The sequence below is a fragment of the Leuciscus leuciscus genome, assembly GCF_965113295.1.
Source record: "Leuciscus leuciscus genome assembly, chromosome: 14".
Lineage (NCBI taxonomy): Eukaryota > Metazoa > Chordata > Actinopteri > Cypriniformes > Leuciscidae > Leuciscus > Leuciscus leuciscus.
Genome location: NC_138738.1, coordinates 36958996 through 36986235, shown reverse-complemented (window position 1 = coordinate 36986235; position 27240 = coordinate 36958996). Strand labels below are relative to the sequence as shown.

General features: G+C 40.3%; 1 protein-coding gene across 2 annotated transcripts in view; it reads right to left on the bottom strand.

Annotated features, from left to right (window-relative positions):
* Positions 1-5650: 5650 nt before the first annotated feature.
* The window catches only part of LOC309513849 (serine/threonine-protein kinase tousled-like 1-B), a 31365-nt gene continuing 9775 nt past the window's right edge, over positions 5651-27240 (bottom strand). For both annotated transcript variants that reach the window (XM_082189920.1, XM_082189921.1), the window contains 18 exons: positions 25612-25687; positions 25335-25378; positions 25045-25134; positions 24876-24962; positions 20123-20215; positions 19892-20002; positions 19666-19802; positions 15154-15339; positions 14704-14770; positions 14005-14102; positions 13446-13527; positions 12372-12463; positions 12206-12295; positions 11943-12112; positions 10003-10138; positions 8364-8475; positions 8168-8275; positions 5651-7465 (listed from right to left, as the gene is read on the bottom strand). In XM_082189920.1, coding sequence (XP_082046046.1) covers positions 7301-7465; positions 8168-8275; positions 8364-8475; positions 10003-10138; positions 11943-12112; positions 12206-12295; positions 12372-12463; positions 13446-13527; positions 14005-14102; positions 14704-14770; positions 15154-15339; positions 19666-19802; positions 19892-20002; positions 20123-20215; positions 24876-24962; positions 25045-25134; positions 25335-25378; positions 25612-25687 — 1944 coding nt within the window. In that variant the 3' untranslated portion in view covers positions 5651-7300. The remainder of the gene's footprint in view (positions 7466-8167; positions 8276-8363; positions 8476-10002; positions 10139-11942; positions 12113-12205; positions 12296-12371; positions 12464-13445; positions 13528-14004; positions 14103-14703; positions 14771-15153; positions 15340-19665; positions 19803-19891; positions 20003-20122; positions 20216-24875; positions 24963-25044; positions 25135-25334; positions 25379-25611; positions 25688-27240) is intronic.

The following is a 27240-nucleotide window of genomic DNA, read 5'->3' as shown; positions in this document are numbered from 1 at the left end:
CAGAACTGGACTCGCTGTCTATGATAGCGCGACTGTCACCAGAGCGCGTACTAGACATTCAGCGCGCAGCGAGCTCTTTCCGCTGCGGCGCATCTGTCCCGCTCAAGAAATTTCAGAGGATGCTAGGTCTCATGGCCTCAGCATCATCAGTACTTCAGCTGGGCTTGCTTCGCATGCGCCCGCTACAGTTCTGGCTGAAAGCGCGAGTACCGCGCCGAGCGTGGGCTTCCGGTCTGCTTCGTCTCAAGGTCAATCAGAAATGCATCGCAGCTCTGAAACCTTGGAAAGCAAACGACTTGTACCAATCAGGTGTTAGCCTGGGGACTTCCTCGAGTGTGAAGGTAGTGTCTACGGACGCCTCCACCTTGGGATGGGGAGCACTGCTCAAGGGCAGACCGTTCTTCGGCCAATGGTCAGAACGGGAGAAGCTTCTACACATAAACTGCCTCGAAATGTTGGCAGTAGACAACGCACTGACGCGTTTTTGTCCCTAAATACGAGGACACCACGTCCTGGTCCGCTCGGACAACATGTCAGTGGTGTCCTACATAAATCGCCAGGGCGGCCTCAGGTCCCGAAACCTGCACAGGCTGACAGAACGCCTCCTGGTGTGGGCTCAGCGCAACCTGCTCTCGCCGAGAGCAGCGCATGTGCCAGGGCTCCTGAACGTAGGACCGGACAGACTGTCCAGAAACAATGTTCCGACAGGCGAATGGCCTCTACACCCACAGACAGTCCAGCTGCTGTGGAAGAAATTCGGCAGAGCGGAAGTAGACCTGTTCGCGTCTCAAGAAAACGCTCACTGTCTGGAATTTTTCTCCAAGAGCAGGGACGCGCTGGCTCACGTATGGCCCCGCCGCCCGCTCTATGCCTTTCCTCCCGTCTTTCTCCTGCCTCAGGTGATAGAACGGATCAGAGAAGGATGCTCAGTGCTACTCGTAGCGCCGTTCTGGAAAAACCAACCCTGGTTCCCAGTTCTGATGCAGCTAGCAAGCACTGCCCCATGGCCAGTGCCAGTGAGGAGGGACCTCCTCTCTCAGGCCAAGGGCTCGTTTTGGCATCCGCGCCCAGAGCTGTGGTCCCTTCATGTTTGGGCCATCAACGGGTACCCGCTGACCTCCCCAAGCGGAGTGTTAAACACGATCACGCAGGCTAGAGCTCCGTCTATGCGACGTCTCTATTCCTCGAAATGGTCAGTGTTCTCCAGCTGGTGCACAGCTCGTGGCGTGTCGCCCCTAGACTGTGGGGTGACGGAGGTTCTCTCCTTCCTACAAGAGCTGTTGGACAAGGGCAGGACCCCTTCCACGCTCAAAGTGTATGTGGCGGCCATAGCAGCGTTCTCAAAAACAACGCTGGGTCAGTCAGTAGGAAGGAACGATTTAGTCATCGTCTTCCTTAGAGGAGCTAAGAGACTGAATCCTCCCAGACCTCCCTCAGTCCCTGTATGGAACCTTTCTACAGTGCTGGAAGCCATGAAAGGTGACCCATTCGAGCCTTTACAGACGATTGATCTTAAACACCTGTCTTTCAAGACAGTGTTTCTTCTGGCTCTCGCTTCAGTGAAGCGCACAGGGGACTTACACGCGCTCTCAGTAAGCGCGACGTGTATGGAGTTTGGGCCTAATGACTCAAGAGTTATACTCAAACCTAAGCACGGTTATGTTCCAAAATCCCTCAACACACCGTTTAGGGCGCAGGTCATTCCCTGTCAGCCTTACCGGTCTCTGACGAGGAAGGAGACGCAAGCTTCCTTTGCCCAGTCAGAGCATTAAGAGCTTATGTGTCTCGCACGTCTGTTTTCAGACAGACAGAGCAGCTCTTTGTTTTCACTCTACGGACGTTCTAAGGGACTTGCCGTGTCGAAACAGAGCCTATCCAGTTGGATAGTTGATGCTATAGCGCTGGCTTATACCTCTAAGGGCTTACAGTGCCCATTTGGAGTCAGAGCACACTCAACGAGAGGCGTGGCCTCGTCGTGGGCTTGGTCTAGTGGGATTGCCTTGCAAGATATCTGTATGGCGGCAGGCTGGGCCTCCCCGTCTACATTTATAAGGTTTTATAACCTAGAGGTTCCCGCCTGGCAGGCTAAGCTGCTTTCGGTCTAAAATCGGTACTGTCTGCCCTGATGTGTTCGGGCCAGAATACTGAAACTGCTTGAGCAAATGCTCGCTGTTGGATCGCGCAGCTCTATGGGCAGTGTGTAAGACCCACTATATTCGTCAGTCCAGGCCGGGGGTCGCCCTGACTGTACGACACATCATCAGTATAACTGCTCCTTATAAGATGTTATATTATTACAGGAATGATGCTATTCTAGCCACTCTTTCCTGGGCTCTCTGTGAGTCCCTTATGATCATGTACTATATGAGCCCGGGCACTTGCCCTTGGGACTTTGGTGCTGGATCTTAGCATGCACGGCGTTTTACACTGTTTCCCCTAGCGTAAGATTTACGCAGTACGAGAGTACCTCTCGTAAGAGAACGTACTCGGTTACTAACGTAACCTCGGTTCTCTCTAGAGAGGAAACGAGTACTGCGTATCTTGCCGTGCCTGCACACGCTCTGGTTCGCTTCGGCGATGAAAAACCAGTGAGCTAGCCTCTCGAAGCTATGTTTATAGCCCTAGACCACGCCCATTCTGGCGGGACGTGACGTATTGGGCGCGAAGCGCCCCCATTGGAGCTGACGTCACGAGTGGGCCTTATCGATAGGCTGCTGCAGTTGCCGCAGGGCAGCCAATAGGCGCACAAGCCGTCTCGCCTGTGTCTGCATGCTGCCGCAACGCGTTTTACATTATTTCAAAATTAAGGATAATTTTTGGCTTCAGTATCTCGCGGAAAAGAGATTTTCCCCTAGCGTAAGATTTACGCAGTACTCGTTTCCTCTCTAGAGAGAACCGAGGTTACGTTAGTAACCGAGTACGTTTTCTGGTAGAGACATTGAATAAATCAATTGTAAAATAATACTGAACAACTTCTGTAACTTTTTAGTAAGGATTAATCTGTTAAATTTATACAGTGAAGACTATCCAGTCAAGAGCAGAATCAAAATGAGTCTATTCCAGTCTTCAGTGTCACATGATCCTTCAGAAATCATTCTAATATGATGATTTGATGCTCAAGAAACATTTATGATTATTATCAGTTTTTTACATTTTTATTTCATGATACTATGATGAATAGAAAGTTCAAAAGAACAGCATTTCTCTGAAATCTAAAGCTTTTGTAACATTAAACACTACCGTTCAAAAGTTTGGGGTCAGTAAGAATTTTAATTTTATTTGTGGGGGAAAGAAATAAAATAAATCAATACTTATCAATATAATCAATAAATCAATACTGTTTAACTCATCAAGGATGAGTTAAACTGATCAAAAGTTACAGTAAAGACATTTATAATGTTAGAAAATATTCTATTTTAAATAAATGCTGTTCTTTCGAACTTTCTATTCATCAAAGAATTTTGGGGAGAAAAAATTACACAACTGTTTTCAACATTGAAAATAATAATTAATGTTTTTTGAACATAAAATCAGAATATTAGAATGATTCCTGAAGGATCATGTGACAATGAAGACTGGAGTAATGATGCTGAAAATTCAGCTTTGATCACAGGAATAAATTACATTTTACAATATATTAAAATAGAAAACAGTCATTTTAAATTGTAATAATATTTCACAATATTACTGGGGTTTTTTTGTTTTAAAAAAAAATAAATGCAGCCTTGGTGAGCAGAAGAGACTTCTTTTAAAAACATAAAAAATCTTACCGATCTAAAACTTTTGACCAGTAGTGTATATTAGAATGATTTCTGAAGGATCATGTGACACTGAAGACTGGAGTAATGGACTGATGCTTTGAAAATGAAACTTTGAGAATGAAAATTCAGCTTTGCATCACCAAAATAAATTATATTTTAAAGTATATTCAAATAGAAATCCATTATTTTATATTATAATAATATTTTACAATATTACTGTTTTTACTGTATTTTTGATCAAATAAATGCAGACTTGGTGAAAAGAGACTTCTTTCAAAAACATTAAAAATAGTAATGTTTCCAAACTTTTGATTGATACTGTGTATACAAACGTACATACACTCACCTAAAGGATTATTAGGAACACCTGTTCAATTTCTCATTAATGCAATTATCTAATCAACCAATCACATGGCAGTTGCTTCAATGCATTTAGGGGTGTGGTCCTGGTCAAGACAATCTCCTGAACTCCAAACTGAATATCAGAATAGGAAAGAAAGGTGATTTAAGCAATTTTGAGCGTAGGATGGTTGTTGGTGCCAGACGGGCCGGTCTGAGTATTTCACAATCTGCTCAGTTACTGGGATTTTCACGCACAACCATGTCTAGGGTTTACAAAGAATGGTGTGAAAAGGGAAAAACATCCAGTATGCGGCAGTCCTGTGTGCGAAAATGCCTTGTTGATGCTAGAGGTCAGAGGAGAATGGGCGGACTGATTCAAGCTGATAGAAGAGCAACTTTGACTGAAATAACCACTCGTTACAACTGAGGTATGCAGCAAAGCATTTGTGAAGCCACAACACGCACAACCTTGAGGCGGATGGGCTACAACAGCAGAAGACCCCACCGGGTACCACTCATCTCCACTACAAATAGGAAAAAGAGGCTACAATTTGCACAAGCTCACCAAAATTGGACAGTTGAAGACTGGAAAAATGTTTCCTGGTCTGATGAGTCTCGATTTCTGTTGAGACATTCAGATGGTAGAGTCAGAATTTGGCGTAAACAGAATGAGAACATGGATCCATCATGCCTTGTTACCACTGTGCAGGCTGGTGGTGGTGGTGTAATGGTGTGGGGGATGTTTTCTTGGCACACTTTAGGCCCCTTAGTGCCAATTGGGCATCGTTTAAATGCCACGGCCTACCTGAGCATTGTTTCTGACCATGTCCATCCCTTTATGACCACCATGTACCCATCCTCTGATGGCTACTTCCAGCAGGATAATGCACCATGTCACAAAGCTCGAATCATTTCAAATTGGTTTCTTGAACATGACAATGAGTTCACTGTACTAAAATGGCCCCCACAGTCACCAGATCTCAACCCAATAGAGCATCTTTGGGATGTGGTGGAACGGGAGCTTCATGCCCTGGATGTGCATCCCACAAATCTCCATCAACTGCAAGATGCTATCCTATCAATATGGGCCAACATTTCTAAAGAATGCTTTCAGCACCTTGTTGAATCAATGCCACGTAGAATTAAGGCAGTTCTGAAGGCGAAAGGGGGTCAAACACAGTATTAGTATGGTGTTCCTAATAATCCTTTAGGTGAGTGTATACACATACATTAATGCAATTAAATCAAGTCATGGACATTTCTTTAGTCAATTTTTTTCCTACACATATTTCATTCTAAGTGTTTTTCCATGCTATACATTTGTTTAATTGTCAGTAATTATAAACAGCTGGTAAATTCACTGGTCAGTTGTGGACTGATCACTCAACATGGCTGTGAAATGTGGTCCAACTTTTGGTTCTGTCCAGCAGGAGCCCTGAAAGCCATCAGAGCCGGCATTAACAACAGCAGATCTGATATCACACGAAAATGTCCACAAAAAAAATGTCACCACAAACACCAAAGGAAAGAAAGCACATGCATCCAAATATTTTCAAAATGTTTATTTCTCTTTTGGCTACATTCTCTACAATCGCAGCAGCACTTTAGAGACAGATCACCAATATGTTGAGCTGAAAACTGCTTCTGGGGTTTGAAAGAGTATTTAGAGAGAGAGGAGACAACAAAAGCTGAGATTCTTCCCCTGAAAACAGACTCTGGAAGCTTTGACAAGTTTGATCGCGGTCCGGTCCACGTCATTCGGAGATGCTGACCTGACTCAGGCTCCGGGATCAGCGAGGGTTGCTAAGCAACATGACAGCACTGGGTCTGGGCATAAAGGGGTTAAACGATCAAGGGTGGGGTCCGGCCCACCTTCCGTCTGCTCAAACACACACTCGTACGCTCAGACCCTCAGACTCACAGCACACCTCATTCACAACCACAATGGAGTTTGTTTTTCATGCTGTTTCCGGGTAAATCAAATTTATATTTGGTCGGATTCTGAGTAAATCATAGAACTAAAAGCAACATCAGGTAGCAGCGAGGTGATGCTGCATCAGACAACAAAATCTACAAACAAACGGAGAAAATATGAAAACCTGCTCAGGGTTGGATTCATTAAATACGCAGGCGTGGTTCGAGAGGTCTACTGAGACGACTCTCTTTACGGCGTCTCCTCCTACATGCAGGACGCCCAGGTGAAACTGGTCTCATCAAACTGATCTATAGAACACGTGCAGGTCATTTTACACCCCAAAATCCAAATAAATAATTATGCGACTTAAAATGAATCACAATTTTGACAATATATGGCAATTAAATGTATGGAAAAGACAGATTGTGACACTATTTTGATGAGTTTTACTGTTAAAAAGTTCTTTATAACAGTAAAACTCAATCAAAACAGTGTCACAATATATGTAAATCTGTGTCAAAATCTGTAATGGTCCTGAAACAGCCTTCATTTCTTTAATGTAATATTAAAATTAAATTTTCACGCTTGTTTTTGGGGTGAAACACGACCTGGACATTATTTGTATAGATTCATTCATCCACATTTTTTAAATATTGCGCCCATTTAAACATAAGCTGACAATGTTCATACATGTTGCTTTGAAGTGAAACAGACAGTATTTTGTAACACACAAACACACACACCTTGCAATCTGTGGCCAACACACATGTATGTTATGAACAGCCAACATATAACGCTGTGGCGTAAAACATCCATTCTCAGGTGCACACACACACACACAAATTCTTACGGACACCTTTGTGCCACATTAAAACACTCGTTCGTCTATTTCCAATCACACTACAATTAATTGCCTCTAAATTTCACACTTACACAAAACAAAACACCCCTTTACTGAGGCGTAGCTCAGGGAGGATATCAACAAGAAGCTAACACGTTAGCGCAACCCTCCCAAATCTACTCCACAAAATGCCTCGGGTAAAAAAACAAACAAATATCCATTTTCAAATGGTTCTAGCTCTGACTGACATCTGGATCCACACAGGAAATGACGTCAGTCATTCCTGCCCCAATATCAATGGCAGTCACTGTGGCCGTTGTGGGTGTGTCCTACAGCCTGTCAGCTGATACATAGCTCCTCCCCCTTCCTGTCCACCCCGAGGTGTTGAAGGGAGGGAAATCACCATCAGAACCATCAATCACGATCGATCAGCCAATGAGATCAGTAGGAGATTATTCCTGAAGAGGCAGGGCTAGCGGGCGTGGCCTGCAAGTTCCCCGACGAATTGGACCGTCTCATGTGAGGAAGGAGGTACGAGTCACTGCCCAGTTGGTGGACGTCAAAACGGTCCTCCTTTCTGTAAGCCAGACAGCGGCGGATAAACGCCTGCGGAGGACAAGAAACAACTCAGACAGTCGTTCCCACAGGACTGCGAGATTAATCGTAATTTACATGTAATCGTTCTTAAACCGATTTGGCTGTGATTATTTGTTATGTGCAGCTTGTCAGTGACGTACGGCTCTGTAAACGCTGCTCCATCTGAAAGCACTGCGAGTTTGAGTCACTTATAACGTGCTTTTTTGTCCGAAATCATGTCAATGTCCAGCACTTTGGTCAACCTGTTGTTTTAAATGTGCTTTACAAATAAAGTTGGATTGGATTGGATTTGAAAAAGCAACACATTTTTTCAAAAACCTCTTTTCCAACAAAAGACAACATTTACTAACATGCTTTTACTCCAAACTCACTTCATAATGACAGTTGAGCTCATCCTCCTGTGAGATGATGTGCTTCTTAGTCATGTTTAATCAATCAAAGTGTTTCAATCTTCTGTTTATTCAGCGATGATGCCCGATAGGGATGTCCTGGAATGATGTGTTATTGTACTTCTGCTGTGGGGCATATTTAGCGTGTGTGTGTGTGTGACGCCCTCTGGTGTTCAGATGGAGCAGCATTTACTACCGATCAGCCGTACTTCACTGACAAGCTGCGCATTAAATAATCTCAGCCTTTGCCAAATCACGTGCGGTTTCATTGCGATTAATTGTGCAGCCCTAATGCGTTAACATACAAACGCGCAATACTGACCTTAGCCTCGTTGCTAGCCACGGGTTTGGCAGGAAACTGCACCTCAGTGGCTTTCAGGATGGTGTTCTCTTGAAGGATGTCTTGCTGGGACTGATTATGGCCAAACGGCTACAGAAAGACAAAAGATTCAATGCAGATTCATCCTAAAATGCGGTTTAGATCAATAGCCGTGCAGTTTCTAAACACTGAGACTGACCTTTCGTCCATACAGGCACTGGAAGAAGATGACGCCCACAGACCACACATCTACTTTATTAGAGATCTTTGGAGGCTCTTTACCAACAACAAAACACTCTGGTGGCAAATACCTACAAAATAAATAAATAAATAAATAAATAGAACATTTGGTTTTGTTATACATTTAAAATATTTACTTTTTTTAATGGAACGGTTTATTGAACTAAGACAATAAAATGCATGTTTTATATATTTGATACATCAAAACTTTTATGGTTCACATAGTGAGAATATGGAGCTCATAATAGTGGAGTTAAAAACAGGGGAACTCAAACGGAGCAAAAATATACTTTTTGCTGCAGATGCTGATATTTATATAACATGGCCAAAAAGTAAGATTAAATTCTGGTAGCTTGTAATGTAAATCAATGAGATATTTGTAAAAGTATAACAGACTACTTGCATAAAATGCATACAAGGCCCCGTTTACACCTGTTATTAAGATGCGTTTTGGTCGATCAGATCACAAGTAGACGACATTAAACTTTTGACCACTTGCTTTTAGTAAACGCTCATGTGGTCGAATGTGTTCAAACAGCCACAAAACACCGTCTACTCTCCGTCTACTGGACTAATGCGTAAACATTTTGGGAAGAGCTCTAGTCAGACGGGATTTAACTTTATCGCCTGAAGAACCAAGTTTGGTTTGAAGACGAAACGTATTTATGCTGCTCTCCGCCTGTGTTTCCATCGTCTCCGGTCACGTTCATATGTAAATTGCCCAAGTTTATTTCATCCATTAGACTGAAAGATCTGAAAAAACCCATACATTTACCCACCCATAGACCCTCTACTTAAAGAAATCAGGACAGAAGTGGTTGAAAGTGGACTGTAAAAGAGACGGATTAAAACACCAGGTGTAAACGGGACTGTGTCTCCCTCGTCTACTTGTGATCCGATCAACCAAAACGCATCTTAAAACCAGGAGTAAACAGGGCCTAAATATCAGCTGTCACTCTATGCTTGGTTTTATGATCAAAGCTCTGCAGTTTTAACTCTGGGGAGCAAAATGTATAATGCAATACAATGATGATTGACAAGAACAAATGAACATTCCTCATAAGCCTGATGAATCATATTTGATGCATACATTTGAATGTTTTTTCTAAAAACCAAAAAGAGAAATTTAAAAATCTTAAGTTTCACTCTAAAATGTTATATATATATATATAAAGGTGGTCCATATAATTCTTCTGATGTCATATGAAAATTCCCAGGAAAAATGCATGACCAGATAAAAATGTGCAACTTAAATCAAATGTAAGCTGCCTTGGATAGAAGCATCTGCCAAATGCATAAATGTAAATGTAAAAACAGATGCATGTTTGATGCATGACGTGACTGTCATTCAGCCTGATCCCTGCCATCATATCTGATATGAGAGCTATGACAGAGGGAACCATTTTCAGTGGAAAACAGCTGTTCTGTTCCTCACAAATTTATGCAGCTATTTCGTCCATTTAGGAGCTTTAGAGCTGATTCCTACATTTTCTGTTCCACAAAACAAAATATGTTTGGAATGACATGGGATTGAGTTCTTGGAGGAACACAGAAGTAATATGCACTAGAAAGCACTGTGTTTTTAGCTGGACACTGACCAGTAGGTTCCGGCTCCCTGTGACGTCAAGTCCATCCCGTCCACTCCGTAGCTGTCGTCATCCATGATTTTAGACAGGCCGAAGTCTGTGATCTTAATCTCCCCACACGCTGTCCCATCCACCAACAGGATATTTCCTGAGCAACCAAAACAAAAAAACATACTTCCTATACAGCCTACATGACAAATAACAATCAACACCTTTCCTGTAGCTCGAACAGTAGAGTGATGGCGCCTGCAACGCCAAGGTCATGGGTTCGATTCCCAAGGGAAAGCAAGAACTGATAAGAATGTATATGTGTACCTTGAAATGCAATGCAAGTCGCTTTGGATAAAAGCGTCTGCCAAATGCATAAAATGTAGACCATCCTTAAAAGGAGCATTTTTTGCAGCAATTCACCATTCACACCATGAGCTACAAGACCTGCGCTAGTCTCTGAGAAGAGTTCACGTGTGTGAATGAAAGAGATCATGGGCTGTGTCCGAAAGCTTAGGGACTTGTCGCCTCGCTGTCCTATCAGGCGATAACCTGCCAGGCAGCGTTTGCGCACGAAGGTTCCTCACGAGACTGATTTCAGACAGACTTCTGAGGCGGCGTAACGCTTTAATGATCTACAACACAACAGAGAGAGCTTTGGTGATAACTAAGCGAATATTGAATTACTAAAATAGTAATTTCTTACTAGAAATGGAGTGGAAAAAGATGGTCAAAAATGTACATTTACACACAAACTGACCATCAACTGCAACTTTCATGCGCCATCTTTATTTTTTTTAGCTCAAGGGCCATGGAATGGAACGCACAGGATTGTGGGATGTTAAAGGCAGGGAAGGATGCATCTATGATGCCTTCAAAAATGCCTTCATCGATCAGATGAAGGGATCTCAGACAGGATTTGACACGATTATTGGATTCGGACGTGCCTTCTTGTCTTCGTAGCACCGTATGCTGCCTATTGAAGCAGCGTCTTTTAGCTTTCGGACACAGCCATGTTCTGTAGTAGAGCTCTGTGCCGGAAGGATTTTTCAATCCCGCTCCTGTCAAAAATATGTTAAGATTTGATCCCACTCCCGTTTTGTCCCGTTCCCGCCCGCAAAAGCCCGTAGGAAGAGGTCTACGCAGTCCCGGTCCGGTTGGATTCTGTCTTGTTCTGGTGTCTAAAGGCCACTTTCCAGACACAAATGATGCTTCAGATCTCCAGTGACAGACTTGTGCATGCTGTTATTATTAGATAATTATAATTTGTCGTTTCTTTCTCCCGCTTCCCGTACACATACTAGGGTGTGTTCACACTTGCTCGTTTGAACCGGACCAAAAAACTTTAACACCGAACCTAAAGGCATAGGGATATGTTCACAACCTGATTGGTTGGCTTGGTACATATATATTTCATGACAGAACTTACCGAACATCCAAAAAAATGCTGAGTGCTGGGATAAATGCACTCGCTGTATGTGCGAAGCTACATATGATGGTATTTTGACCAGCTGAGAACTCGTGAAGAGCTTATAAAATGTGTAAAGGAGTCAAAACAGCGTCAGGAATCCCTCCGTCACACAAACCAAGATCTGCAGCGAGGAGACGTGGCTCTGATGCCTGTACTGAACTGTGATGAGCAACATCACGACTATGATGAGAAAAAACAGGTATGTTTGAGCATTCTGTCCTTTTTAGGGTCACATCTTATGATATCATGTTCTGTTTTTGGTTCGTTTACATGTCTTTGGTCTCTGTGTTGCGTTCTGAAACCCTTCTTTTCAGCGCCTCGGTCCACTTGTTTGGTTCAGATGGCAGCGTTCACACTTATTCAAATGAACCGCACTAACAGAGCAATCGCACCAGGGTTCGTTTTAATCCAACCAAACATGCCAAGTGTGAACACACCCCCAGTATCTTTCATCCCGCACCACACAAAGGTAAATTGTGCGTGTTGCATTCACCCGGTTTCAGGTCGTAGTGGATGATGGGCGGTTTGATCTCATTGAGGTATCGGAGGGCGTTGACTATCTGCATGACGATGGAGCGAGCCTCTTTCTCAGACATCAGCTTGTGTTGCTTCAGATAGAAATCAAGATCGTTCCCCTCGCAGAACTCGAGAACAGTGCAGAATCTACAACAGAAACACATCGAGTCGACATTTGTATAGTTGCAAAAACTAGAGCAAGTAAAATGCACAAACAAGACTAATATGGAAAATGCTTACGTGTCAGTGTCCAGAGAAAAGTAGTCGTAAAGTTTGACTATTCTGGGATGGTCCAGTTGCTTGTGGATTCTGTATTCTCTACAGGCATGTCTGGAGTGGACGCAAACAAATGAGCGTGAAAAACTTGGGAGGGAGAGAACGGAAAAAAAAAAGGTGGGTGACATACTTGTGGTAGTTCTCTTTCTTCTCTTCTCTCCAGTTCTTGTTGAGCTGGTGGATCTTCACAGCAGCATATCGTTGCTCAAACAGGTCAAATGCCTTCACACAACAACAGAAAACGGTTCATTAGGCAATAAGACCCAATTTTTCACAACACATATAAAGTAAGGTTAATAATTCCATGCTGTCTGTGAACATTTTCTAATGATTGGGTGTTTCATGCCACAGCTGTAACCATATGTTTTATATTACCATGAAAATTGAAAATTGGTGTCTTTTATGATATTGCATTTGCCGTTTGCATTAAGCAATGCAAAGCTGCGTGTAGTTTACAATGGTTCAGGCTTATCAGTTTTTCTCTTTACAAATATATACATTTCTGGTATAACTGAGAATAATTCACAATATAAATGCTAAATATAAATATCTGCATTTTTTTAACAAAATGCTATAAAAAATGCTATGTAACAGTTCCATGATCTAATGATATTTGATAAAATCAAGTCCTGTTCTACATATTTCTCAACGAAATATTGTCAGATCACAGAAGTAAAATGGGTTGTGAAAATGGTTTGTTGTTGACTTTATATTTATTTTTTTTAAATAAAGTAATTATGTGTAATATTATTTCAGTTTTAAATAACTGTTTTCCATGTGAATATATAGTAAAATGTAATTCCTGTGATCAAAGCTGAATTTTCAGCATCATTACTGTATTCAGTGTCACATGATCCTTCAGAAATCATTCTAATATGATGATTTGCTGCTCATTTCTGATTATTATCAATGTTGAAAACAGTTTTGCTGCTCCAAATTTTTGTGGAAACCATGAAAACATGTTTTCTTGATTCTTTGATGAACAGAAAGTTCAATAGAACAGCATTTATTTGAAACAGAAATCTGCCATTCAATCAATTTAATGTGTCCTTGCTGAATAAAAGCATTAATTTCTTTAAATAAAAAAAACAAAACACCTACAAACCCCAAACTTTTGAACAGTAATATATTTCTGTGTTGAACAGGAGAGAATACAAACTGTATGAAAGTGAGTGCGTGCATCTAATAATAAAAAACGAACTACCTTATAAACTTCACTGAAACCTCCTCTTCCCAGCAAGTGTAACAGAAGATACCTTTCATTAAGGGTTGGATGGTCTTTAAACCTACAAACACACCAGGCATATTCACAACTTAAAAGATATTCTGAGATTAAGAGTGTTATTATTTCTTTTCAGAAGCACGTTATGGAGCAAACAGCAATTGTTGCAAAGAAAACTAAAATGGCAATAGAAAAATAAAAAATAAAAAAAAGGGTATGTTTTACAATTTCAGTTTTTTAAGTTATAATCATGTCTGCAATCTGTCTTTAAAATGCACATGAAAATGCTGACCCAGACTTTTTAATTCAGCACAGAGTAGCACACTCTCAAAGTTGTTCTTGTGTACAGCCGATAGAAAAAACACATGCAATAACCGACAGCGGCTCAGTGTGTCTCTGATGCAGCGCTTCATTTACATGCATGTAGGCAGAGCATTTTATCTGCTGTGTTTCTCTGCTCTTTCCATCCCCATATTTCAAATCTCCAAAAACAATACTTAAGATTTCATTGAAATAATTATATGTAATGGGCGGGACATACTGAGAACTGTCCTCATTGTTGATTCTTTTAAGTTCTCGAATGTGCAGATTCCTCACGCGCTCCAACCGTTCCAGCTCCGCCTGAATCTCTGCCTCCTCCTGAACACACACACACACGTTGGGTTTTCATGCGTTAAGAGAACTTTCCATAGACACAATGATTTTTATACTGTACAGACTGTATATTCTCTCCCCTTACACTAACCATACCCCTAAACCTACCCATCACACAAAACTTTCTACATTTGAACATTTAAAAAAAAACATAATTCTGTATGATTTATAAGCTGTTTTCTCTCATGGGGACCAAAAAATGTCCCCACAAGGACAAGGATTTCGGATATTGCCATCTTTGTGGGGACATTGTGTCACCATTCCGTAGGATTTACCTGGACCACACACACACACACACACACACACAGACTTGAGCACATACTAACATACTCAAGTATGAATGACAGATTCCAGTGAAAGGACAAAAAGAAAGCTTAAAACATCATTTCTGCAAGACTGCTTTTGCATGAAGCACCTCACTGCTTTTTAACCATATTACTCTGATGCTCATGACTGTGTGTGTGTGTGTGTGTGTGTGTGTGTGTGTGTGTGTGTGTGTGTGTGTGTGTGTGTGTGTGTGTGTGTGTGTGTGTGTGTGTGTGTGTGTGTGTGTGTGTGTGTGTATTGTTTATATAGAGAGACTAACCTTTTTGAGATGACCCAGTCTCAGTTTGAAAATTTCTTCTTGCTCATGATACTCTGCCACAGTCAATCTGCACATTCAATACAGAAGCATTTCAATAATAGAACCATTTTGAAGGCAATATTGCAGAAAACATTTGACTTTTTTCCCTTATCAGCCTTTTCTGCTTCTATAAATCATCCATGCTTGTATAATGATCTTAAAAATGATGAATTGTGTCCTAATTATCTCATTTTAATAACATTAGAAGTCAATGGGAAGTCTGCATTTCGAAGGCAAGAAACGAGTATGTGTGTGTGTGTGTGTGTGTGTGTGTGTGTGTGTGTGTGTGTGTGTGTGTGTGTGTGTGTGTGTGTGTGTGTGTGTGTGTGTGTGTGTGTGTGTGTGTGTGTGTGTGTGTGTGTGTGTGTGTGTGTGTGTGTGTGTGTGTGTGTGTGTGTGTTAATATCTCACAGCGTAGGCAGGCTGGGTTTGAGGAAGGGGTCATTGTCAGCTCCATTGACGGCTTTGGTCTTTCTCTGTTTGGACTCATTGGGGGTCGGGCTCTGGGAGGAGGGGGTGCTGGGAGGTTTGCGCTTTGCTAGAAGTTTCCGCTGCCTCTCAATCTCTTCTCTCTGCTGGTTTATCCACTCTTGCTGCCTATTAAAACAGAAATAGAAAAATATTAAAACCCAAATAAAAAAAATAATAACAGGCAAATGCAGGACAGAAAAGACTCGCCCTATTTTATTATTTACAATGGCAGATACTTTAATCCAAACTAAATGTACAATGCATTAACATCAATGTTTGTACAAAAATTATATATTTTATTAATTCATTAAAAGTTCACCAATATCCCATCTGGATTTCATTTATAGAATTATTTACAGACTAAATATAATGTCAAATTCTGAAAATTAGGGTTAGGGCTGAGGTCAGTGCATTAACTTTATGCCTTATGTCACATTTCGTCTAGTCTCAGCCTCAGATGTCACGCCCCGACCTTTGGCTGAACATCTGATGCATAAAGCTCGGTTCACACCACCAACGACACGCATGACAAAGCAACATGATCCCATTCATTTCAATGGAGACCTAGCCATTTCCGGCGACAGGATGTAGCTTGTAGATATGCAACTAAGTTGAGATATGTTTAACTTTATGCAAATGAAGAGCGACTTTCAGAAGCGACAACCAATAGGAATGAAATCAGTGGAGTGCATGTGACCCGTCACTACATCCTGTAGTAGAGTGTCAGTGGTTGCTTCTCAATACTCAAATTGATGCTTCCTCGTTTCCTCACTCCCACGTTCTCCAGCCCGTGACATACCGTATATTCTTGGGTTTTACCCGGCCAAATTTTTACCAGTCCAATCAGCGAACAGAGGGAGTGGCTGAGAATGATGACGTTGAGGTCGTGCGCTAGTTTGAGTTGTAGGGATACGTCACAACCAGAGTGGCTCTGGGCAGATCCAATAGTTTTAAACTTCAACAGAGTACCCGCCTTCAAGGAAGTTAACGCTAGTCAATGGTGAGTGGCCAGACTCTCTGTACAAATGAAATGTACGTCGAGTGTCTGGTAGGACCATGCTAACGTCCTCCAGCCCGTGACCCAGAAACCGATCAAACTCAGCCATCTTTAAGGACATCTCAATTCTCTAATTGGCCCACAAGGAGTGAGGATGCTTTCTGAGGAGTCATGAGCGAGGACACACAGGTCTATCCTTCCCTCGCATCTTAAGGGGGTGGAGCTAACACCGTGTCCTAACTAAGGTATATTTTCCATGTTAATCAGAGTTTTTGTCCTAACCAGCCGCGACGGCGACACACGACAATTCTATTTTAGAAACAGTTTCTATTTTTTGGCGACGTCGCACTGGAACAACAAACACAAAGATAATCAATGATAATCTCAGGTACTGTTTGTGTGCTTTATTTAATGTTAAAAGCATGTAATGTGACTTTGAATATCATTTAGTGCTCCAGCTTTGGAGCTGTAAAACCAACAATGGATAATTCACCTCAGATCTTGAAATTAAACAAATGGAAACAAGAACGTTCAAACTGTGAACAAACAAGTGTATTATCTGACAGTAGCCTATGTATTTGAATAATGTTTAAATGGTGTAATATTTGTGAATTTGATTATGTAACTACTTATCCATTTTCTAGCGAGTGCCGTCAAGATTACTCTCTGGTGCCGTGCCAAGACTCCGCCCACACGCTGTTCTGATTGGCTGTGGGTTTTGATTGATTTTCGACGCATCTCTCAGTCGCGTCGCGTCTAGTGTGGACAGACAAATTATTTGTCACTGGAATCTTATCGCATCGCATCTGGATAGGACACGGTGTAAGACGCGAGGAAATGAACGAAGATGCACAAATAAGAAATGAGAAGCACCCAAAGGCAAGATGGAGGACAGGTTAATTTTAGCAGTCAGCAACTACCCTATAATTTATGGTACTCGCTGTGTTGACGCCGTTGAACTGAGGACATGCAGCGACGGCAGTGTGAACGCAGCTAAAGGCACACGAAAACGGAAACATTTTGAGAGTTTCAAAGTCGTCATCTGATTGTTTGAATTCAACAGGATCTCTGGGAGACGTGTGTGTTCCTAGACAGACTTAAAGTCATTGTGACGCCAAACCAGAGATGGCCAAACCACCTCATCAGGGCTAATGCGGATGGATTTATTTATTTTAAACAGTTGAGAAAGAAAACGCATGTGTAACAGAATAATGAATCCGTGCATCGGGTCTTAAAGTGACAGCAGCCTAATATTCCTGCTGGCAAATTATGAGATAATATTACAAATATCTACAGGGCTCCAGACTGCGACCAAATGGTCGCATTTTGCGACCAAAATTTGAGAGTGTGCGACTGAATTTTTCATCCAGTCGCACATGTGCGACCAGTAAATTTGTTTTGTTTTTACACGTTAAACGGAAGGGGCGCGTCAGTGAATCCGGAATGTGTGGCAGGCCAATGAGTGTGAGAAGAATTGGGAATGGCCACTGTAACTGGCTAATGTGTGGAGGGGGAGGGTCCTAGAGATAATCGAGCGCGCGTAAACGTCCGTGGGAAGGAGACGGAGACAAATATCAATGTCACAGACACAGCCGGATGATGATTCAGAATCAGAGGTTTGTGAGGTGATAAAGGCCCGAACCCACCATTTTCGGGAAGACTGGCTGCGAGAATTCAGCTGGTTGAGGTACTGTAAGGAGACGAACTTAATGAACTGCAAATGTTGCAGTCGCTACCCCAGAACTGCGGGGAAAATGAAGTTTGCAGACAGTGCAGGCACTTCGCAGTTTAAACACAATATGCTAGTTAGACACATTCTCAGCCTCAAGCATAGAGTATTCCGTAACATGTTAATAAATCAAAACAAAATGAAAGCGGAAAAAAACTGCGCTACTCATTTCTGCGTCACGGACCGTTTAATAGTTCGAACCAATAATAGACAGCGCAGAGCTTCTCTCGCCAGTCGCGGGCGGATCTCGATCACGCAACACCGTTACATCGTGGACATCCAGTGAAGAAATCCATTGAGTTCGCGACAGAATTAATAACATCGTTGCGAGATCCAGTGAGAAACATTCAGATTCAACACAGAATTCTCTGTTATAAACCATATCAGATCAAACAGCGCTAACGTGGAAACCTAGAGAAACATGTGCCATGAACGAACAAGTTATAGAAGGCTTTAGGTCCACAGATCAGCAACATTCACCATGGATTTAATGTAGTAACACTAACTGTAACGGTATACTGTGGTTATAACAGTAGCCTACACATATCTTTTTCCAGCACTTCAAAACTATAATATCATATTTAAATGTTATTTTTAATGTGTTGACCAAAACATTTTTTGTTCAACCTTTAAAGATTGTCTCTATTTATAAAACTAAAAGTTTCAAGAAGTAGGAAAACTCACACTTATTTAAAAAAATAAATAAAATTAAATTACCATTGTAAACATAGCTGCTGAGGGCGCTTATTGGCTATTTTCAATCCCTAATATCTATTTTGTCACTCATTTTGCTATTGAATTAATATTAAGACATTATGAATGATAATAGTTCAAGTTAATTTTATCTACACCTCAAATTAAGCTCAGTGCTTTGTCATCCCACAGTGCTACCAGATACTTTCTGTAGAACTTAGTGCCGCTGCCCTCAAATGTTAGTCTGGAGCCCTGTGAACTTAAAATAAAACTGCACATTGTAATTTCTGTACGTTAAGTCTATTTATTATCAAAGCATTTGTCAGTAATACAGTTATTTTTGGGGGAAATGTGAATAATTGCATTGCAAGGTGATTTAAGATGTGCCCCTAAATTTTCTGCTTGCGCTCCTAAAATTTTAAGTCAGGGGCTACAGCGCTCCTAATAAAAAAAGTTAGTCTGGAGCCCTGATCTATATGGCGGTTTTCCCCTATGGTATCGATGTTAAAATTGTGGTCAATGAAAATGCTGAGTGGCTAGTAACTATGGAAAACCACTAGTCACAGTGGCTGGTGAGCAAAAAAGGTCATGTCAAGTCCTGCACCTCATGAAAGAAAAAAAAATCCATCTAGTTTAAAACTGCGACAATAAGCGCTTATCAGAATCTACTAAACACTGGATTTTCAAAACTATGTGAAGTTCACGGCATAGACCCGTTAAAAGACGTCCAAGAATCAATGTCTGTTATCATTGGGACATTGACTTTATATTTTCAAGCCCCTAAACATGACGCTGAACAAAACGAACTGTGATTGGCTGCTTTTCGTGTCAGTCAGACTGCCTCTGGGCGGTCCTTGGCCAATGGAAGCTGCTATGGAGTCTAGTCCTTCTGCCGTCAGCCTGAAGGTCTGGTTACGTTGTGAGACTTCATTGCGTCAAACTGAAGCACTAAATGATGACGGTCCATTTCTGCACTTCTTCCGTCCCAGACAAAGCCACACAGATTGAGTGTGCGTCTGTGTGCGACTCTTACTTGACCAGGTTCTGGAAGGCATATCCATCTGTCCACTGTTCTGAGTAGGACGCTCCGTGCCGGACTGTGGTGAAGTGCCCCAGGCGCAGCCGGTCCTGCATGCTCTTTTCCCGGCAGGACTGTTTCTCTTGAGTGCTCTGGGAAGACAAGAACACACTCAAGAGTCACTCAACTACCCCTGACACATTAGAAATAAGCAGCTGTGAGCATATCAAACACAGCTCACCTTCTCAATGAGGAGTTTTTTACTCATCGTAGTGCATTTGTTCAGACGCTCCTTGAAACGTTCCAGCAGCTTCTGTTGCTCATCTATCTGTCTGCGGAGGTCACAGTTCGCCTGGGGAGAAAATATAAAAACCACTCAATTTCTGAACTCAAATGGCACTTTGTGATTTCTACATAAAAAGAAATCTCAAGGACAGGTGACACTCAAGATGCTCGTCTGTTTGTTACTCACCCTGAGTAGATCATCTATTCTGCCCTCTTTCTTCTCAAGGTCAAGATTCTTATTGCTCTCAAGTGCAGCCAGTTTCAACAGTGTCAAATCCGTCTGAGAGCAGAGAAGGAAAGAGAAATAAAGAATGAAAATAACAACAGATTGAGAGAGAATATCCTTTCCATGTCATCATGTGTTATCAAGTCTGTGCATCATACAGTGCAAGCGAGCTTGTTTAATAGCATCAGAACATGTAGTACACCACACATATAACGAGAGGCGCGGGCGCGATCGAACAGTGGAAACATAAAAACATAGGCTACTCCGTCATTTTCATACAGGACATCATTAAAACTGCAAAAAGTGTTTAGCCTTATATTTGTGTAAAACACAACATTGTGCTTTTGTCAAACTGTAAACTCTTGTCAAACTGTAACTGCCACTCAACCAAAATCACACACACACACACACACACACACACACACACACACACACACACACACACACACACACACACACACACACACACACACACACACACACACACACACACACACACACACACACACACACACACACACACACACACACGCTGTTTAAAAGCAAAAATGATCTCATCTTTTGGACATTCATCATATTGCATTGGTTTTCATTTCTTGTCCTAAAACAGACTAATCTGTTTATTTTTTATTTACACATTGTACATTGATTAAAAAAGAAAATCAAATGTGTTTTTAAAAGTAGTATTATTTTATACAGAAATAAATTATTTATAATTCAGATGAGAATAAAGTTAAAGTTAATTAAAATCTTAAGGAAACAAATATATTGATCAGAAATACAGCAAATTAATTTTAAATTCATTCAGGTTACCAAACATATCTCAAGGTCTTTTAAATAAAGTGTGGCAGTCTTTCATTATCAACTGTTGTTTTGGACTATATACGGGAGAAGTATTTGTTCTCCATTTGAGTGAGATGTTCTTATGTGGCTAATTGAGCGAAGTGCTTCCATATATTTTATTATTATTAGTATTAGTTCAAATAAAATTTCGGATTGATATCGGTATCGGCAAACAGCCAAAGCTGCGGTATCGTATCGGAAGTGAAAAAGTGGTATCGGGACATTCCTAGTCAGAGGATGTAGTATTTGGAGTATGTGCAGTGCAGGTTTAATAATGTGTGTGTGTGTGTGTGTGTGTGTGTGTGTGTGTGTGTGTGTGTGTGTGTGTGTGTGTGTGTGTGTGTGTGTGTGTGTGTGTGTGTGTGTGTGAGTGTTAATTTTGACAGCAAATTTTGATTTAGTTTTAGTCATAGTCTTTTGACTAAAATGCCATTTAGTTTTAGTCATATTTTAGTCATCTGAATTGTTTCAGTTTTAGTCTAGTTTTAGTCGACGAAATACAATAAGATTTTAGTCGACTAAATCTACAGTAGATTTAGTCGACTAAAATATAATGGGTTTAAATTTAAATGCATTTATTTAGAATTTCTCAAAAATTTCCAAACCCATATACTCCCGGAGAAAACATCTATTAACCTGCTAATATGAATGATTTTAAAGTTTGAACGTGCAATACAGATACAGATTTAACTACTGTAACTTAAAAAAATATCTTAAAATTAAATAAACCCACTTTTCCCAAAGTAGAAGACAGTCTTCTTTTCAATGAATGATATATGAATTCTTTATAACTACTTGCATACATCATTCTCTATTCTTTCAAGCAGACATATTTATTTGTATGAATTAAATATAATTAATCCTTATTAAAGCTATTAACGAGCAGTGAATGCTTTTCTCTCTTTCTTTTGTTGCTTGATCAATATTAAGGACACAGACCGCATTAGGTTTATTACCCACTGTCACTTTAAGACATCGGATCATGTCCAATGAAATGCGGATCCAATGCACTGATGAACATACGATACACTCACAACTGTTTAAGACATAACCGACATAATTTACGTGAATACTCTCCAAAACGGACATTTAGACATAATATTTGTGTGTATTTGTCCATTCAGACACGAAAGAGAGCTCAATTCTGTACTCGCGCGCTGTATAGGCTAGGTGTCTATGTGAATGGCTGCACGCTTCGGGTCAGGTGTGTGCGCACAGAAAACCGTACCGAATAGAGCTCTTTTTTTGCGTCGTCACTCTTATTCAGATCTTCATGTCTGCTCTACTCATTCTCCCAGACGTTTACATGTTTGAACGTTTTATGAGACATCCAGCGCATGCCAACTCGTGTGCCGCTGGGTAGATCACGTTACAGTACAATTGTGCGCATCTACCACAAATGCAGGACATCAGACTGGATCGCTTCCCAAATCGTCACTATCAAACATTTTCGTCTAGTTTTTATTCGTTGACGAAAATGTCAATAGATTTGTGTCATAGTTTTTGTCATTCAAAACTAGTTTTTATTTAGTTATCGTCTCGTTTTCGTCTGTGAAAAAATGTTACACTAAATTAACACTGGTGTGTGTGTGTGTGTGTGTGTGTGTGTGTGTGTGTAGTGCATATTTAAAAGGTGTAAAAACAGTGTCAGAGAAGTGTGCATGTTTAACAGCATCAAAGTTTGAGAGTGAACTTGTTTAAGAGTGCCAGAGCACGCATGCATTTAATCTGCATATGCAGTGCTTATTTAACAGTGTCAGTGTGGAGTGAACGGTTTGTCACTGTGACTGGGCAGTGCAAATTATGATGTAACCGTGTACATTTTTAGAGAGTGAGCTCATTTAACAGTGCCAGAGCATGCAGTGGACACGTGACAAAGAACTTTGAACCACTTAACAGCGTCACTGTAGATAGTGCTTAAGTGCAGTGCACATTTCACAGCATCAGAGCATGCAGTGCTTCTGTTAAACAGTGTCATGTTGACCTTGATTATCAGTGCCAGGGCATGTAGTGCACATATTTAACAGCATCAGTGTGTGCAGTGCTTATTTAACAGTGCCAGTGTGCAGTGTAAGTTTTGCAGTGTCAGAGCGTGCAATGAAGTGTCACAGTGTGCCTGTTAAACTGTCACTGTACAGTGCAGTGCAAATTATGATGTAACCGTGTCAATTTTTAGAGAGTGAGCTCATTTAACAGTGCAAGAGCATGCAGTGGACACGTGACAAAGAACCTTGAACCACTTAACAGCGTCACTATATAGTGCTTCAGAGCATGCAGTGCTTCTGTTAAACAGTGCCATGTTGACCTTGTTTATCAATGCCAGGCATGCACACAATTAATAGCAATATTTTTAAAAGTGTCCCAATGTGCCTGTTGAACTGTCACTGTACAGTGCAATTATTAATGTAAACGATTATAGTGTACAGTGTGTATTTTTAAGAGCATCAGTGTGAGAGTGAGCTTAGAGTGCTAGAGCATGCAGTGCACATGTGACAAATAACCTTGAACTACTTCGGTGTCACCGTATGCAGTGCATATTTAAATGTCAGTGTGCAGTGTATGTTACAGTGACGAAGTGTGCAGTGCAAGTTAAACAGTGACAGTAATATTCAGTGAGCATTGTACAACGGTGTCATGTTGACCTTGTTTAACAGTGCATACATTTAACAGCAGAGCATGCAGTGCTTATTTAACAATGGCAGTGTGCAATGAATGTTTTGCAGTGTCACAATGTGCAGCGCACGTTTCACTGTCCAAGCGTGCAATGCACAGGTTTAAAGGATTAGTTCACCCCAAAATGAAAATTTCCTAATAATTTACTCACCCCAATGCCATCCAATATATCCATGTCTTTCTTTCCGCAGTGGGAGAGAAATTATGTTTTTTGAGGAAAACATTTCTGGATTTTTCTTCTAACAATGGACTTCATTGGTTACCATCGTTTTTAAGTCCAAATCAATGCAGTTTCAAAAGTATTTGAAGTGTTTAAACAGGCTGTACGCGATCACAGCTGAAGAAGTGGTTGTTATCTAGCGAAACGATAAGTCATTTTCCCAAAAAATATATAATTTATGGACTTTTTACCTTCAATAGTTCGGATTGAGCTGATCAACAAACGGACAGAGAACTACGTCATCACGTTGAAAGGTCACGCGGGCGCCGGCGGAAGTACCGCCCCACTGTTTACAATGTGACCGTACGTAGGAGGATAGTTCAAATAGTATTGTTTGCCATTATATATATAGTAATAGTATTCAGTGAATATGAATATGAATAGTATATGAATAACATTCTGATGAATATGAATAGTAGTTCAAATAGTATTGCCGGCGCCGCCGTGACCTTTCAACGTGATGACGTAGTTCCCTGTCCGTTTGTTGATCAGCTCAATCCGAACTATTGAAGGTAAAAAGTCTATAAATTATTTAATTTTTTTTAAATGACCTATTGTTTCGCTAGATAACAACCTCTTCTTCAGCTGTGATCGCGTACAGCCTGTTTAAACACTTCAAAGACTTTTGAAACTGCATTGATTTGGACTTAAAAAACGATGGTAACCAATGAAGTCCATTGTTAGAAGAAAAATCCAGAAATGTTTTCCTCAAAAAACATAATTTCTCTCCCACTGCGGAAAGAAAGACATGGATATCATGGATGGCATTGGGGTGAGTAAATTATTAGGAAATTGAAAGTCATTTTGGGGTTAACTAATCCTTTAACAGTATCAGTGCGCAGTACACGTTTATCAGTGTCTCAAAGTGCACACATATGAGCAGTGCACAACAGTGTCCTGCAGATTGACAAGTTTAACAGAATCAGAAAGAGCAGAGCATATTCGATAGCGTGCGAGCAATAGTGACGCAAGTATTACCTGGACACTTCTGCTGCCAAGCTGTTTTGAATTCATCATGTGATCTATGAAACACAGGCTGGTGGGTGAGGAGCTGTTCTGTCTGACCTGAAGAGTGAAAAACAGCAACATTAATAAAAATAAGCATCACTGGATCCATGCTGAGGTTTAGATCTTCCTCACGACTTACGATAGCCCCGGGTGCAGAGTGAGAGTTCTGTGGCGAGCGCAGGACCGGAGGAAGACCCCTGACTGGACTTGATCCGTTTCCTCCTTGGAACTTCAGGAAGGAGATATGATGTGGCGTCATCACAATGTTACCAATTTCACAACTTCTACAAGTCAAAACATCTCCTAAAGCGAGCAGCCATTACACGATGAAAAAGCAGCAGTACTCTGACTAAAAGCTCTCTGACACCTGACTGACATTTAATACACAGCTGACTAAACGCAGAGTCATCCGCACAAAGCTTTACTCACATCAAAATAATCGCTGATCTTGGGCCCTCGGCCGGAAGACTTTCCTGAAAGGTAAAAAAAGAAAAGAAAAGAAAGTATGGTCATTGGATACAATCACTTTTCTGTGAGTGCACTGCATTATTTCCATGCAAAAAATTAAATGCTGTGTTTCCCAACAAACTCTGATCCTGGATGTTTCCAAAATGCAGGTCTGTTAACTGAAAAATGTAGTTGTCAAACAAACTATTGTGTCTCGTTAAGAAATGCTTCATTCATAAGCACAGGAAGTCAACGTTACCTTGACTGCTCTCTGATTGGTTATCAACCTTCCTCTTTCTTCCTCTGGATGACTCGGAGTGCTTCTTCTCTGGAGTCTAGGGAAAACAGGAAAAAGCATTACTATTTTATTCAATCAGTTCTTCAATTCACTAAATCAATATAAATGCTTTGGGTAAGTTCCATCTAAAGCTGAATTCAGGCCTCAAAGGAGTTGTAAAAGTTTCACCAAAGAGGCTTCCAGACACACACTCTGCATTCCAAACATCATTTACCATGTCATTCCAAACCCATTTTACTTTTTTTTATTACTATCCTGCTCTTTTCAATGCAATAAATGTGAATATGGACAGGTGCAGTCAAGCTTCAAAATGACAGTCAAACGATCATAAAAGCAATTCATAAGAGTTATGCACTTAGAAAACAAAGAACAAAATTGCTTTGCAGGAGGAAGGAACTAAACAGTAAGTTTTTACTGAAAATCTTCTCTCCACTACAGCTTTCAAATTATGGCACGTCAACTTTAACATCTAAGATATTATATCATATTATATAACTGTATTTTTATATATATATATATATATATATATATATATATATATATATATATATATATATATATATATAGTACAGGCCAAAAGTTTGGAAACATTACTATTTTTTATGTTTTTGAAAGAAGTTTCTTCTGCTCATCAAGCCTGCATTTATTTGATATACAAAAATACAGAAACATTTTTTAATATTGTGATATATTATTACAATTTAAAATAATTGGTTTTCAATTTATTATACTTTAAATTATCATTTATTTCTGTGATCAAAGCTGAATTTTCAGGATCATTACTCCAGTCTATCATAATTATGATCCTTTAGAAATCATTCTAATATGATGATTCATTATCAAAGTTGGAAACAGTTCTGCTGCTTAATGTTTTTTTCATAACCTGTGATAATTTTTTAGGATACTTTGATGAATAAAAAGAAAAAAAAGAAAAAGAAAAAGAAAAACAACAACAATATACAGTAATGGTCAGTAATTTGGGGTCACAAATTTTTTTTCTTTCTTTTTTTGAAATAAATCAATACTTTTATTCAGCAAGGATGAGTTAAATTGATAAAAAGTGATAGTAAAGAAGATTTATATTATTAGAAAATATTGTTTTATTTTGAATAAATTCAGTTCTTTTTAACCTTTTATTCATCAAATATATTAGGCAGCAGAACTGTTTCCAACACTCATAATAAATCAGAATATTAGAATGATTTCTAAAGGATCATGTGATGGACTGGATGTCACATGTGACACTGAAGACTGGAGTAATGATCCTGAAAATTCAGCTTTGATCACAGAAATAAATTATAATTTAAAGTATACTATAATAAATTGAAAACCAATTATTTTAAATTGTAATAATATATCGCAATATTAATTTTTTTTTCTGTATTTTTGATCAAATAAATGCAGGCTAGATGAGCAGAAGAAACTTCTTTCAAAAACATAAAAAATAGTAATGTTTCCAAACTTTTGGCCTGTACTGTATGTGTATATATATATATATATATATAGATATATTAGTGGTGGGCCGTTATCGGCGTTAACGTGCTGCGTTAACGCGAGACTCTTATCGCGCGATAAAAAAAATATCGCCGT